Consider the following 14,505-nt stretch of genomic DNA (forward strand, 5'->3'; position numbering starts at 1 on the left):
AGAAGCGCTGGAGATTGTTTCTTAATTAACAGGGCATCGTGATACACTTGATATATAAAATTAACATGTAATAACACGTCTGTTATAATATTTTTTCGCAATTAAAATATCATAGCTCTGTATAATTATTTTTGCAATTAAAAAATCACATCGCAATTTTCGCAAGAACATAAAAGTGATGTTCGCAATTAGTTCATTTCAAAATAACTCGCGTCGAATAAGTTAACAAAACGGCTAAGCGTTAACAATGTTAAGTTAAAATTAACAATACGTAACAAAATATTTTATGTATAACATTAAAAATTGCAATTATCATGTTTAATAAATAGCATACAATTTGTTACTGTCGTGAGTGCGTAGTGAAATAAATTTGTTAATTTTTTTAAGGATGATTTCTTTACGGTTTAAATTTGATTAACTGTTTAAAACTGAAGTCAATAATTAAACTCTTTGATGTGAGTATTTGAGTTAAGTAAGAAGAATTAAGAAGCAAAATTTTTACTTGGACGGAAAATAACCCCTAGAGGTAGAGACACAGGGTCAGATACATAGATGTTTTGATTCTGATTTTTAATTTTCATGTGAAATAAAATAAAATAGATTTTATGTCCGCTTTATATTCAAATGTTAAAAAAGTTAATTAGGAAGCAAAATTCTTCAAATGAGCGAACGTGAATTAAGTTGCTTAGGTACATTCTAATTAACGTTCATGAATTTTTAGACTCGCATTATCTCAAAAAAGTTTCAACTCTATTAAATACTTCTCATATTAAGGTATTAATTTTAACGGTAAGTCTTCAACGCAATAAACACATGTACCTACAGCCAACGGCATAAGTAATGTGATTTCAATTAAAGACTTTAGATTCAAATGTTAATAAAAAAAAAATTATAGTCATTAATTATTAATTCCAAATTCAAATGTCCATTTTTTTTTTCATACACCTGATCATAAGAACAAAATTATTGTGTTAATTTTCAGTGTGTTGTAGCAACTGTTGTGTGTAAGTGGAAATTGAGAACAAGCGTATGGTTTATGTAAGCTTTCTGATTTGATGGTAGGAACTATGAATGTGTTTGATGCCAAAATGTACTGAGGAACATGGAACCGAAATCCGGTGCAAGAGATACGTTTGAGCTAAAATGAGATGTATGAAAATAGTTTTCGACTTAGAACGTTTTAACTAGTCGCGAACTTTTACATAATATACATAGGAATTATTTGCTCGCTAAAAAACTAAGTTTAATTTGGAAATATACAAAAATATATATAAATGAAAACATCGTAGGTTAATCTTAATTTCAAATGCTATAGAAATATTTAAATTATAAATTTACATTCATTTCTCTATACTAATAACTATCATCATTGCTTTTTACTAGTTGTTCAAATTTAGTTATGATCAATTAAAATAGTAGATCTATATGACATTGTAATAACAGAAAAAAAAATGATTTTTATTATTAACTTTTAAAACTTAACTCTGTATTAAAACAAATAGTTTAATATAGAGTTTTATTAATGTATTGTATAATAGTGGTTATAATTAACCTTGTAACAATAGCTTGTGTTATAACAGACAGACATCTGAACAAACGAACTATTTATATATATATATATATTGTTAATTAATAAAAGTATTTAAATTAATAGAATATTTTACATCAATTATTATACAAGAAGCGCTAAAAACTTGATTCTCTAAATATATTTATAGTTTACACAGAATTGAATATTCATAATAATCTTAATATAATATTTCATTATAATTTACTTTGTTTCTTTATTGACAGGCAAAATTTTATATATTCCATATATTTTATTACGCAGTGGGCGTTGTTTTATATTTAAAAAAAATGTAAACTTATATCGAATAAAATGTTTAGTTTAACATAATTAAATGTATTCTATGATAAAAATAAAAAAAACGCATGATAGGAATTTATTAATTAATAAAGTGGATCACTACTTTTAAATTATTTATAGCAGGTAACATTATTTTGTTTGGTTTGAATACTTTAACATATGTAGGTAGATATATGTTCATAGCTTGCATATTATCATATACGGACTTAAGGTTCGGTTGTCAATCAACCATAAGCGTAATTAATAATCACGTAAAGTTACCATGTTCTAATAATTTTTGTGTTGTCATATAAAAAAAAAGTGTAATTTTTTTTTACACCGTCTTTTATTTTAATCTGTTATAAGTTATATAATTTAAATCTCCAGCTTCATATATTTTTTTAAATTATAAATTATGTGTTTTAATAGATTTTCTTCTTAGATATTCAAAGGTCGATATCTATAACAAATAATCTATAATGAGGAACACGAACGACGCAAAATTGTATAAACAATAGAAATGTAAAAACTCCGCCAACCACGATGTAATAACTGGCAATAGGCGTAGTGATGTGCTGTTCGAGGTGTTCCCTCGATAACTGCACTCTGTCACGCGACTCGCCCCGCCCTTACACACGCAACTCAGCCACGTTTTCATTTTATGAATAATATCTGAACATTCAGATTTCTTATGACCCCTTTTACTGGCTCAAGGTAATAAAACTATTAACTTAATTACTGAGTAATCCAACTAAACTCTGTGTTGGAGCTACAACAGATGTGCAATATATTTCTATGATAGTTCCTCCGCTCTTACAAACAGGTATTCATGGTAGTGTCATTATCAGTTTCACATTGCGAAGTGACAGCACCGGAGAAGAAATATAAATCTCACAACCCAAACCTTTCGACTCGTCAGTACCCATCAGCTCATCTAACAAAAATCCGAGCGTCTAACAGTCGTTAATAAACGGCGGCCATCACTGATCGGGGCCTATTATGAGAGTGTGACGTCACCGCCCCGGCTCCCCGGCCCCGCACTCTTCCCCCCTCGACCCCCCGACCCCACTGGCTCGTTCAATCAAACCGGGAACCCTCGTCATTCCCCACCCCACGTTCCGCTTTACTGACTCCGCATTTTTTCTCATAATAATAACGTCGAAAAAATCGCACAAAAAATCTCGACAGACGCGATTCTCATTCCGTCCCATCCCTACCGCTATCCTTTTTGTCTGCCTTACCAAAATTGAATTTAATTCACAAATACCTTTATACGGATGTTCGGAATAATAATGGCTGACAAATTTTTAAAACCTACACATTGAAACTAATTCAAAATTTAAAGGAAAAGTTTTTGAAAAATAATATAAATCTTTAAAAAAAATATGATAATGCTTTTAAGTTTTTTTTAATACATATCTAATTAAAGAAGCAACTACGTATTATTATATAACACATATTATACATAATAGTCCCTATTACTGTATTAATCAAGTCTCTTTTAATGGATTTCTATTGTAGAAGTTAATTAAATTATCCATATTTATAATTAATTACGTTTAACTTAAATTATTTGGATAAAGCAATTAGGAAATTGTATTAACACAAGTGTTCATATAAAAATTAAAAAACAATAATCTTATTGGTTTTCTCTGTGTGGACCGGCGCATATTTGTTCAATTGGTCACATCGTTCTTATTGGAAGGCAATCTCATTATCAAAATATTATATTTTTTGAAGTTTTTAAACCATTATATAAAATTTTTAATTAATTTTTTTTTTTATTACAAATTATTTAGATTTAAAATCATTTCAATTTTAAAAACATAAACTTACACTGCCATCTGTTGTTTAAAAGCTTACAAAGTTCAAAATAAGTTTAATCTTCTTGACAAGAGAGGCTAGTAGTAAAATTTACTTTCAAAAGTAGTGAGTCGCGGATGTCAGTCGTTTATTTTAAAAAGTATAGATGGAGCTTTCGAATACTGTCGTTATTAACATAAAATATAAATACTAATTTACAAAATAAAAATAAATAAATTTATAAATCAAGTATTAGAAATAATAACTAAGTAATAAACTGATTGTTCGATAAAAAGTTAACACGAGGTATTAACGTTAGAATACACATAATTTATAAGTTTTGACTTTTGGACCAATATTTTATTGAAAACCACCCTTCCTTCAAAAGGTATTAAAAAATTGGGAAGAAACAAAAACTTAAGACAGAAAAATTAAGAACTATTTTGTCTTGTCCTTGTATATCTTTTCTTTATAGTGCGTATAGAAACTGATAGATGTCGCTTTTTGTTACAAGTTGCCAACTATTACCACTAGATGGCGTATAAATAAAAATAAATAAAGGTAATTTAAAATTTTATTTATTAAATTAAATCCACATCAATAATTTTGATAACATATTCTTAATATAATTCCTATAGAATAAAATATTCATACTACAGAAATATCTTATATTGAAACATCTTTGGTCGATATCTTTTTAAAAATAGTTAATAATGTTGATCAGATTATGTCACCATTATTTTAAGTACCTACCATATATTTTACACATACAAAGTTGCAAAACATGCAATTACAAGGTGTCGTGCAATAAATCACTAAGGCCAATATTAGTCGGTATGTTCGCAATGTTAATTAAATACAGATAATGCGACGCTAGCGCCGTGGCCATCTTGTAGACTAAGAGACTAGAGATACGATGACAAATTAAAAATAATTCACAATAGCCTATTAATATTATATACAACCATGAGCGTGATAACAACAAAAAATATACAATTAATTTCAGTTACATAATAATCTCAATCAATTATAAGATCAAGAGATACACCTGAATACGTCATAGATAAATGCAAAAATTTACCTAAGTATAACTAGTTTCACAACATTACATGAAACATTAAAAACAACAATACTTATGAACTTAAGCGTAATTTACAATAGTTTAACTACGATATATTTGATATGTATAAAAATAATATTAAATTGTAATTCAATTACAATACATAACACCAATCCATCTCTATAATCCTTTGAAGACAAGCCTCACAGCCAGCCGGGAATGTCAGACATTTTGATTGCACGGCCGTAATTGATAGCGTTCGCTTTGATTAACAGATTCCTCTACCTGCGACCCTCGATACGGCAACAGATTATTATTTAATATAATTTTAATATTAAGTAAGGTTTAACGAAACAAATTTATTTCAATTTAAATTTAATCTACTCCGTCTATAATAGCAGAAGGTTATATGTCTAAAATTTTTTCCATACATATCTATTACTTTTACCTATCGATAGATCTAACACAAATACATATACAAATACAGTAATTAAAACATACATTTCCACTCAGTGTATTGTCACGGGTCTTTTATAATTAGGTGAAAAATTATGAATCCTTTGACATTACGCAAGTTGTATATTAAATTTGGAAGTTGGTAATTAGCGGGTACATCGCATTTCACTCAGAGGCGCCTGATTCACTCTAGAGGGCAGTTTGTTTTCCAGTTTTAATGACAGGGAAAAAATTACAGCCAGAAGTAAAAGACCCTTCTGTGTTTTATAACACGTTTTAAACTCGTTGACCTCTGACTAAGTCGGAGTTCGGTGTGATTCAATTAAAGGAAGTTTTTTGATTATTTTAGTCGAAACGGATAGATTAAAAAAAATCTATTGTAATCATATGTGCAGTACAAGTTATTAATATTTGAATGAAGTAATTTTTCATAATAAAGTACTATATAGGTACATGTGTACTAGTGACGAGCTTAAACGAATCGTTATACTTCCGTTAAATATAAAATCCAAATAATATTCAGCGCCTGTGATCTCACAAACAGACGACTTTTCACATTAATATCGATGTCTTTAAATAAGTAGCGTAATTAGTAAGGGATCTAAAGAAACAGCATTGAGATTAATATAAACCAGCTAACTAATTAATACGCGTCTCGAGATACGCCTATATAGACCTGAGATACGTCTCAAGATATCGACCGTCTAGTAGGAATTATCTTATCGTGAAATAACTTAAAAGAGAATATCAGTAGATATGTTTTTAAAGAAACTCATATGGCAAAATTATATATCTAATTACTAATATTAATAGGAATGTGTTCCCGTGTTAAACGCTATCGACTTTTAACAAACATACACAAATTCTCGCCGTACTCATAAGTCAATAACTAAATTATAACATAAAATTAATATAGAATTGTTATAAATCATAATGAAATTAAAATTTCTGTCTTCTGTCTCATTATAAAACCATCGCAGTGGGTCATGATTACGACGTAGCAACTATATGTATGTACCAAACATTGATAGCGTGCAAATAAATCAAAAAACACTTAACGCGCCCACAATAGAACACTAATTGACAAATAGTGGATATGATGAATACGTGCGACTTAAATACACTCGTATCCTTTGATCTCGCCTTGACGAACAACCCGACCGTCCGGCTCGACTTGTATTAATGTTATTTTTAAGTCAATCTTAAATCTCTCCTACGTTAAATTTCTTTATGATTTATACAACACGTGATTAACTATACTTTATTAAATTAGTTTTTTTTTAATTTGCTCGATAAAAAAAGGGAAAAAAACAATACTCCTATTGACGTATTGAAAATTATGTTATTATTATTATTATTATCAATAAATTCGGTTAATTCTCAACTCTATCATGCGTCGGCGTGACAAACAATTTTTCAAAAAAACACATATAATAGGCAATTTTTTTTTTATTTCTCCAATATATATTTTTCTGTAGGTATTTTCACTAGTAATATTCTCGACGTGACATATATTCTACATGTTATCACTTCATGGATTTACCTCATTAAAAATAATAAACTCTGGTTATTCATCACTTGTAGTATTAAACGACTTGTCACATACATCATGGTATGGCGTCTACTTTTAAAATTTATAACATTATTAGTATACACGAAATATTGGACACGGTTTATATATAACAAACATAAGAATAAACATAGGTAACAAGTGTACGGATATATTTTATATAGATTCAGTTTTTTTATTTACCTACGTATGTATTTCTTAAAACTAATCTCAACTTCACCTTTGACGTATATATCTTGAGAACTTCCATTTACCAGGTAGCAACCTAATTAAGAAATAAATAAAAAATCATCACACTCATATATAAGACACGTTGCTATAGTAACAAGGGTGATAATAGCGTGCACAGGTTTCGGTCAGTAAAGCATAGGGCATGGGAACTCAGAACTGACTCACAAAAGAAATAAATCAACGCGATTCGGTTATCAAATTATCAAAGGCACGTAAGACTGTTAATTTCCTCGTCGGTCAGTTTAAAGACATGTTCCTTGAAATGAGTTGAGATATTTATCAGACTCGTAATTGTAGACTAGAAACATTAGCTCATATACGCAGCTGATTAAAAAGTAGATAAAACCTAGCTATTTAGAAAGGAATTTACTCACTGGCTTAAGACAACTTATGTATTAAGTATCTTAGTCACGAGACCGACGATTGGTGTCCGCTTCTTGCTGTAGTTTTCTAATCCGTCAAGTGATATGTAAATAAAGTCAAGAGTATTTTATTTATTGATTGTAATTCAAATGCATCGCACCCTCGCAATAAATCTTTATTCGGAAGTTTTTAATGAGACAAGATTTTTTAAAACCCGTAGAACTCTGTAGATTGGACCTACTTGCTGGAATGTAAATGGAAATTGAAAATTAAAAAAAAAAATTGCGAGGGTCGCTCTACGTGGGGGGTCTGCTCAATCGTAAATTTAAATTGTCCATCCCTCAACATGTAAATTTTCCGAGTAGCCACCTTTCAATTGTCTTTGTGCTTTGAAATAGTGATTCACAAAATTTTTATTTCACACATTCTATAACATCGATAATTAAAGTTTTATTGCAATTTTTCGTTGATATTATTTGTCTTTAGTTGTATTTGTAGTATACATATTTAAACATTCGCAGGGGACGTATTGTCTTGTGACACGCCGCCTTCATTAAATGTTGCTAATGATGCTTGAGCATTTCGGTTTTAAATAACGGAGAAGCTCGCTAGGGGCGGATACTAATATAAGCGTGTATATTTTTTACTTAGTACATAAGTTTAACAAACCATATCAAAACTACGACGTTTCTTTGTATCGATGTGCCAAATATGTTTTCAGTAGCTGATACGTACACCGCTCGTTAACAAGATAATCTCAAAGCACGTCTCGTCACTGAGATCTTGTCTAAAGTAGTCGTATAATGTTTCATGAGAATAGAATTTTTATTATTCGGACTAACTTAATTCTAGTAGCCGTTTACTTAAGTGGCTCGTAAATTTCTTAAGAACCGGTGTATGATGTTACAATGTCGCTCGTATCTCGCCACAAATTAACGTCGATGTAACGTGGCGTCGTGTCGTGCGCTGTCACTCATACTCCATCATGAGTGTCGTGGATTTGACGCCGGGTCATGTCACGGCGAGACATTAGGTACATCGTGTTACTGTCTCATTTTTGAGGAATGAGTATCATGAGTATGACAAAGACGCACTCATGATATCGCCCTGTACACATATTGCGAACAGGTTGTCGTTAATGGACGATAACTGAAACTAATTAGATTTTAAAACATCACGTCTGTTCCTTCCGTAGTTTTGTTGAACATGCTGCAGCATTCGGTCAAGTTTACGGAGGTGGTATGTTTTTGAAAGGCGTCCTCTCAGCTGTAGACAATATAATTAGTACAGATCATAGTTTAATTAAACAAATTTTTCAAACAAATTTAATGATTAACTTGCTCAATATATTTTCTCGTATTTTTTCAGATTAGCTGAGTTTCTGATGAGGATACAGCGTCCGATAGCAGATCGTGAACCGACAGTGGAAGTGGAATCTACTGCTGCTGTTCAGTGAATGGAATCCGAAGTGTTTGTGTAGTGAGGGACGGATATAGTGACAGTGTCGGCCTCTTCGGCCGAAAACCTGCAACGGAAGATACGGACGCGAGCCACGCGGGCTGTGGGCCCGCGATGAGCGCCAACAATTGCGATAGCATGACATATTTCTCTAACGCATACGTCCCAGACATGAGGAACGGGGGCCATGATCACCAGCAGGCGCACGCTCATTACGGTGCTGTGCCGCAGCAGGGACACGAAATGGACGGTTGTGATCAACAGCTCAGGCCTGCACAACATCACTACTCGGCGCAGACGGCGCCTGGGATGCCCTATCCAAGATTCCCACCATACGACAGATTGGGTTACTATCAACAAATGGAACAGAATGGATATCGGCCCGATAGTCCATCACAGATGGGTCATATGGGTCCGAAATCGGATGGATATGGCCCTAATGGTCACCAACCACCGGCTCCAGCGGTCTACCCTTCGTCGTGCAAAGTACAAGCAGCAGCCGCGATGGCGGGTGGTGTCCCTGGGAGTCCTCCACTGGAACAGGCCCAGCAAATGCCTCACCACATGCATCCCCAGCAGCACATGGCCCAGCACGGGATGCCGCCGCATCAGCAGCACCTCATGTATCCCGTGGACGACATGCAGCACCAGACGCAGATGCCTCCCATGCATCAGCAGTCGATGCACGCACAGCAGGCACCTCCTCAACAACCACCGCCAAATACCAATGCGTCGTTACCAAGTCCGCTCTACCCTTGGATGAGAAGTCAATTTGGTGAGTTAAATAAAATATTCCAAAATTTTTCTTAACTAAACTATTTCGTGTACATGTTACGCAGTTAAAAAGTGAAACTACTTTAAAGTAGGATTACAATGAAATTTTTTTAATATAGCCTTACGAAAATGAAAGACGTTTGAAAGTTAATTTTGCACAACATAAACAGGTAGCAATGTATTTTGCGAATTTGTTCACCACCCGCTTGCATTGACTAACAAAAGTGCCAAAAACAATAGCTTCGTCTAATCCCTAGTAATTTATGGACCGAAGAGGCATTCAAAAGGAATTTCACTTTTCATAAAATTTACAACTCCCGACACAAAGGTTCACCTTCTGTTTTGCTGACGACGATCACGAACAAAGCGGTTTTAAGTTGCGCTACCGACTCCTACTGTTTTTGGATTGTCTAAAATTTAATTTATGTCCCAGTCGCTAATTCAATGTTTCTATTGTGATGGTTCGGAACGTCTCACTTCAATACAGATCTCTTTTAGTCAGATCCGCACATCCGAGCCGTACTTATGCTAATGCATGTGTGTAACAATCCTTGAAAACCGCGAGTGATATTAAGTGAAGACATCTACAATAATAAATATAGATATGAATAAATCAAGCAGTGCTGACTTTGTTATGTTAGTTTTATTGTAAAGTTTGTTTCTTCAGATGACTGAAAAGAAAATTCCGCGTAAGGTACGACTGTCTGCTTTATTGAACAAAAACGAGTTATACTTTGGTTTATTGTATTAGGTGTATGAGTTTTAAATATAGGAGTTGTATTAAATTTCACCCCTGACGTCTTTGTAGTCTCGATAGCTTTTAAAACTAAATGCTGCGGAAGTGATATGAGAATTTTTTCAATAGTTGTTGTAACAACTCAAAGTCTACTATATTCTTCAATTAATGTATATTATTCAGATTATTATAGTATTTTTTTTAATGTTTTTAATTTAATTCCTGACAAATCACCTGACCTCAGCCGTTGATAACTATCTCTACACTTCATAGAGCGTAGGTTAAATGGAACTATTCAGTTCATTGTGGCCAGGTCTCAGACCGACTTCTAGACTGATTTTATCTGGCTGTTTTGATAAACACTTAAAACCCACATCAATGATATGATCAGATTTGTAGCACACATTCCTACAATACATGTTTATTCATTGTAAACATTTTATATCGTATAAATCATACATATGTGAATTTAAAATAATTATATTTTAGTGGTAACTATTATAAAAAGGAACATAAAACTGTTTCGAACCCACAAAGATAATGCTAACAAGATATTAAGTATCAAGAACTATCAGATAAGACCACCCCGAAGAGGACTTAAACATCTCAAGAATCAGACGACAGTCTAGTTACTTAATGAAAAATACAGTAGCGATACTTAAAACAGTACTCCAGATACGTATTCCAGAAAAATCATTAATTATCTTCAGAATTCGGCTCCCATTCTAAAAAATGGACCAATCGGAATGCATCTTGAGTTTTAAAATAGAACGCTTCGAAGCAGACACATCGTTAATCATTTCGGAACACAATCTTACACCTACCCACTAATATGTAATGATACATCTGTTATTATATACTCCCCGTCTTGTGTATCGTCTAGCTAATTAACTCTATACAGAACTATTCCATACATATTTCCTTGTAGTATTAGTACTATAAGTACGCATGTATAATGTAGGTACCTATATATTGTACCTTTTTCTCATAGATTTATCTCGTTGATATGTTGTTATACTGACTAACGGCATAGAAAGATAGACTTGCCAGGTCTGTGTGAAGGTAGCCAGCGATAAGTCGGCGCAAATCGACGTGGAAATGGAAATATAATGGTAGCAGCCCCCTCAACCCCCAATACCACCCGCCCCACCCCCCCTCGACCCCGACCAGCTCACACAATGCCGAATGAACGACTTGTTACATTTCATTGTTCAGTTATCAGCCCAAAGGCCTTTGTGAAGCCACGATGATTGAATACAAGAATTTGTTTGCCGCCTGCTTCTGATTTTCCACGTTTGAAAATGAAAGACTTAGTCGTTTGGTATTAAATAGAATTGATGATGAAACTTTATTGCGACATTTAGTTAATAATATTTTCATTAATTAATTAATGGTTTCAATCATTGTTACTGTTTTACTATATATAGTAATGTTATAGCGTCATCCTCACCTCACCATATCCGAACTGAAATAAATATATTCTGAATCAATATGGAAGGGAATAGAAATGTGAATTATTTTCTCCCATTCTAAAGCATTACCTACTTACGGTTGATAAGAGCCATTGTGGATTTCATTCACCATTGATCGATTGTCGATTGTCGGTTTAACAATGGTGGTGAATGCCTTCTCAGATTGAGGTTCCGATTCTTTGGTGCCGAGGGGCTTCCCCTTTTCTATGGACCTGAAAAACTCATTTCCTGTATAATGATGTTAACAGATATCGCTAAATACATCCTTGCCTAGTATTAGTTTGCGTTTGCTAGACTATTCCTACCCTCGTAAACATACCCCACGTTCTCACACCCCAAATTGCGTTCGAATACACAAATATTATTGTTATTGAATATTTTAACACGATATTGAACGCTCCCCTTACATATGCTGTTATTTGCATAAGATTTTTTTTTAAGAGGGTGCACTGTAAAAATACATTTCTAATTTCGTTTGCCACGAACTTTCCGGTGAGGGCCGGTAGTGCTACCGACGTTGAAGGATGGTTTTCGCTCTCATATTATTTTTGTTTCGGCGTCTTTGAACTCGAGTGTATAAAGAATTGTTTTACGTAAAACATATTTTAAAATATAACTGATTGGAATCGCAGTCACTGCGGAGGATAGGTTCGGTGCAGGATATATTTGATAATTATATAATGAATTCTAACTGACATTAAAAGAAAAATTATCTCAGTGTCCCTTTTTTTAAATGGCCGATTTCTAACATCTTAATTGTATTTGCTAACACGTGGTGAGTTATTCAGAGAATGCAGACTTCAAGTAGTTTTCAAAATATCTGTTGAATTTGATATGGATATTAAATTTTAAAGTATTTTATTTGTTTCAAAATCTTATCCTTATAAGAATTAATATGTGCTGCGAACAGCAATCAATTAAGCACTACATGAATACGTAGTTTGGCCTTCCATCGATAGGTGGCGTTGTTTTGAAAAGTCATTTTTGAAATATTTTACTTAATAAATTAATTGCTTTAAAACTTATTACTATATTAAAGAATAATTTCAGAAACACATATCGTTACATTTATAAAAGTATTCATGTCTTCATATGAGTACTTAATAAAAAATAATAATTAGACTCTAATTAAAAATAATCATCTGCTAGGTATAACATTATAATTACACAATGACACTAACAATATGTTATTTGAGGAACCGGAACAGATTATAATTACACGCGCACACCGAAACATTGCTTTTTTTTACACACAATCAAAGCTGAAACACACATACAAAATCTTTCACATAGCACATTTTTAATCCAATAATCGATAACACTTTCGGAACATATTCTTGCTTTCCATCTAATCCGAAGTACTCTGTGTATCGTCTTAGAACATTCAGTCATAACTCTGAACCGAAATTTACTAAACTGCCAAGTTGTAAGGAAACTTTATTCTATTATCTGGTAACATCGCAACATCGGCTCCCTCTGCCATGATAGGTATCCGACCAAGAACTTCGGATAACTTACATTAATTAAATGTCGGGTTACGCTAATCAAACTTTGACCGCTGAGACGATGAAGCATTAGTTATTATGAGGCATAAAAATCAATTATCAAAACCGAAGAATTTAAAATTAAAATAGTTTAGTTAAACTACAATTTAATTATTAATAAATAATTACATCAGACATTGGCTTGCTGCGACTTAATATACGAAAAATATTAACTCATTAATACGAAAGCCGCTATCATTAGTGGATTAAAAATATCATATACACATGTGGACCGCTGGCTCGTAAATCATAAAGTACATATATATATGGAGGCGCGGAAAAAAGTCCCTATTTCCTGCCCCGATCACACATGACCGGCCTGTCTATCTGCCAGACCCGTGTCAAATATTCTCTGGAGCGTTCTCAGGCCTCCTGGGGCCTCCGGGGCCTACCGTGGTGAACCGTCTTACGCCCCTAATGCGTTCTCCCCGTTTCACCCTGATGAATCTCTCCGTAGCCCGTACACATTACCAATTTGAAAGCACAACGCTACCACAATCAAACAAAACCGCTTCAGTGATTTAATACTTTTTTCATTAAGATTTTCGTTTTCATGACGGGCATTGAAAAATCACCCTCGCTAACACCTTTCATAACTTTTCGCTTCGTGATCCAAAGCAATTACTCACATTCTATCGCCTTCTCAAATATTCATTCCTGCTTCCCAGCAAATTACGGTAATGGTTCCAACAGCCTGTAATTAGACTACACGGAAAACAAAATTCCTGTAATGGATTACGATTTTTTAAAAGCTATTAGTTTCTTACTTAGTTAATTGAACTAGAATATTGCACGTCGGAGTATGGGATCGTATTTAATAACGGGTGTGGGTGTGGGTGTGGGTGTGGGTGCTGCTCGGTTCGGGTGACATCACGGCAGCAGACGGAGTCGGGTGTCGAACAAAGCTAGCCGGGCCTAACAAAGACGTCACCGACCGTGGTTGCGACGCGGAGTTATGGCATCCATTGTGAACAACAATACCCAACAAACGAGTTTGTATAAGCTATTAGGTACGCGCATTAATATATATTTTTTGTTCGCCTGAAAATTTAGCATTCCATTACGGGGGAGAGAAATGAAACGCCCGCCGCCATGAATTATATTAAAATATATTTGAATATTTCATTTGACACCTTTTTTTTGTTGCCGGGCTGTGTTCCGTTCAATCCGACTCGGGAGTCGCGTAATTTTT

The 14,505-nt window shown here is 33.5% G+C and overlaps 1 protein-coding gene and 1 long non-coding RNA gene across 8 annotated transcripts in view; one reads left to right on the forward strand and one right to left on the reverse strand.

Moving 5' to 3' along the window:
- The window catches only part of LOC116769106 (homeotic protein antennapedia-like), a 169,565-nt gene that overhangs the window by 149,235 nt on the left and 5,825 nt on the right, over positions 1-14,505 (forward strand). For all 7 annotated transcript variants that reach the window (XM_061528251.1, XM_032660116.2, XM_032660115.2 and 4 more), the window contains one exon: positions 8,698-9,562. In XM_061528251.1, the coding sequence (XP_061384235.1) occupies positions 8,902-9,562 (661 nt within the window). In that variant the 5' untranslated portion in view covers positions 8,698-8,901. The remainder of the gene's footprint in view (positions 1-8,697; positions 9,563-14,505) is intronic.
- On the reverse strand, positions 11,648-14,075 carry LOC133320305 (uncharacterized). Its single transcript, XR_009753700.1, has 3 exons — positions 13,943-14,075; positions 11,839-11,981; positions 11,648-11,762 (listed from the first exon to the last, which is right to left on the reverse strand). It is a non-coding gene; the product is annotated as an uncharacterized LOC133320305 (long non-coding RNA).

This window comes from Danaus plexippus, chromosome 5 (genome assembly GCF_018135715.1).
Source record: "Danaus plexippus chromosome 5, MEX_DaPlex, whole genome shotgun sequence".
Taxonomy (NCBI): domain Eukaryota; kingdom Metazoa; phylum Arthropoda; class Insecta; order Lepidoptera; family Nymphalidae; genus Danaus; species Danaus plexippus.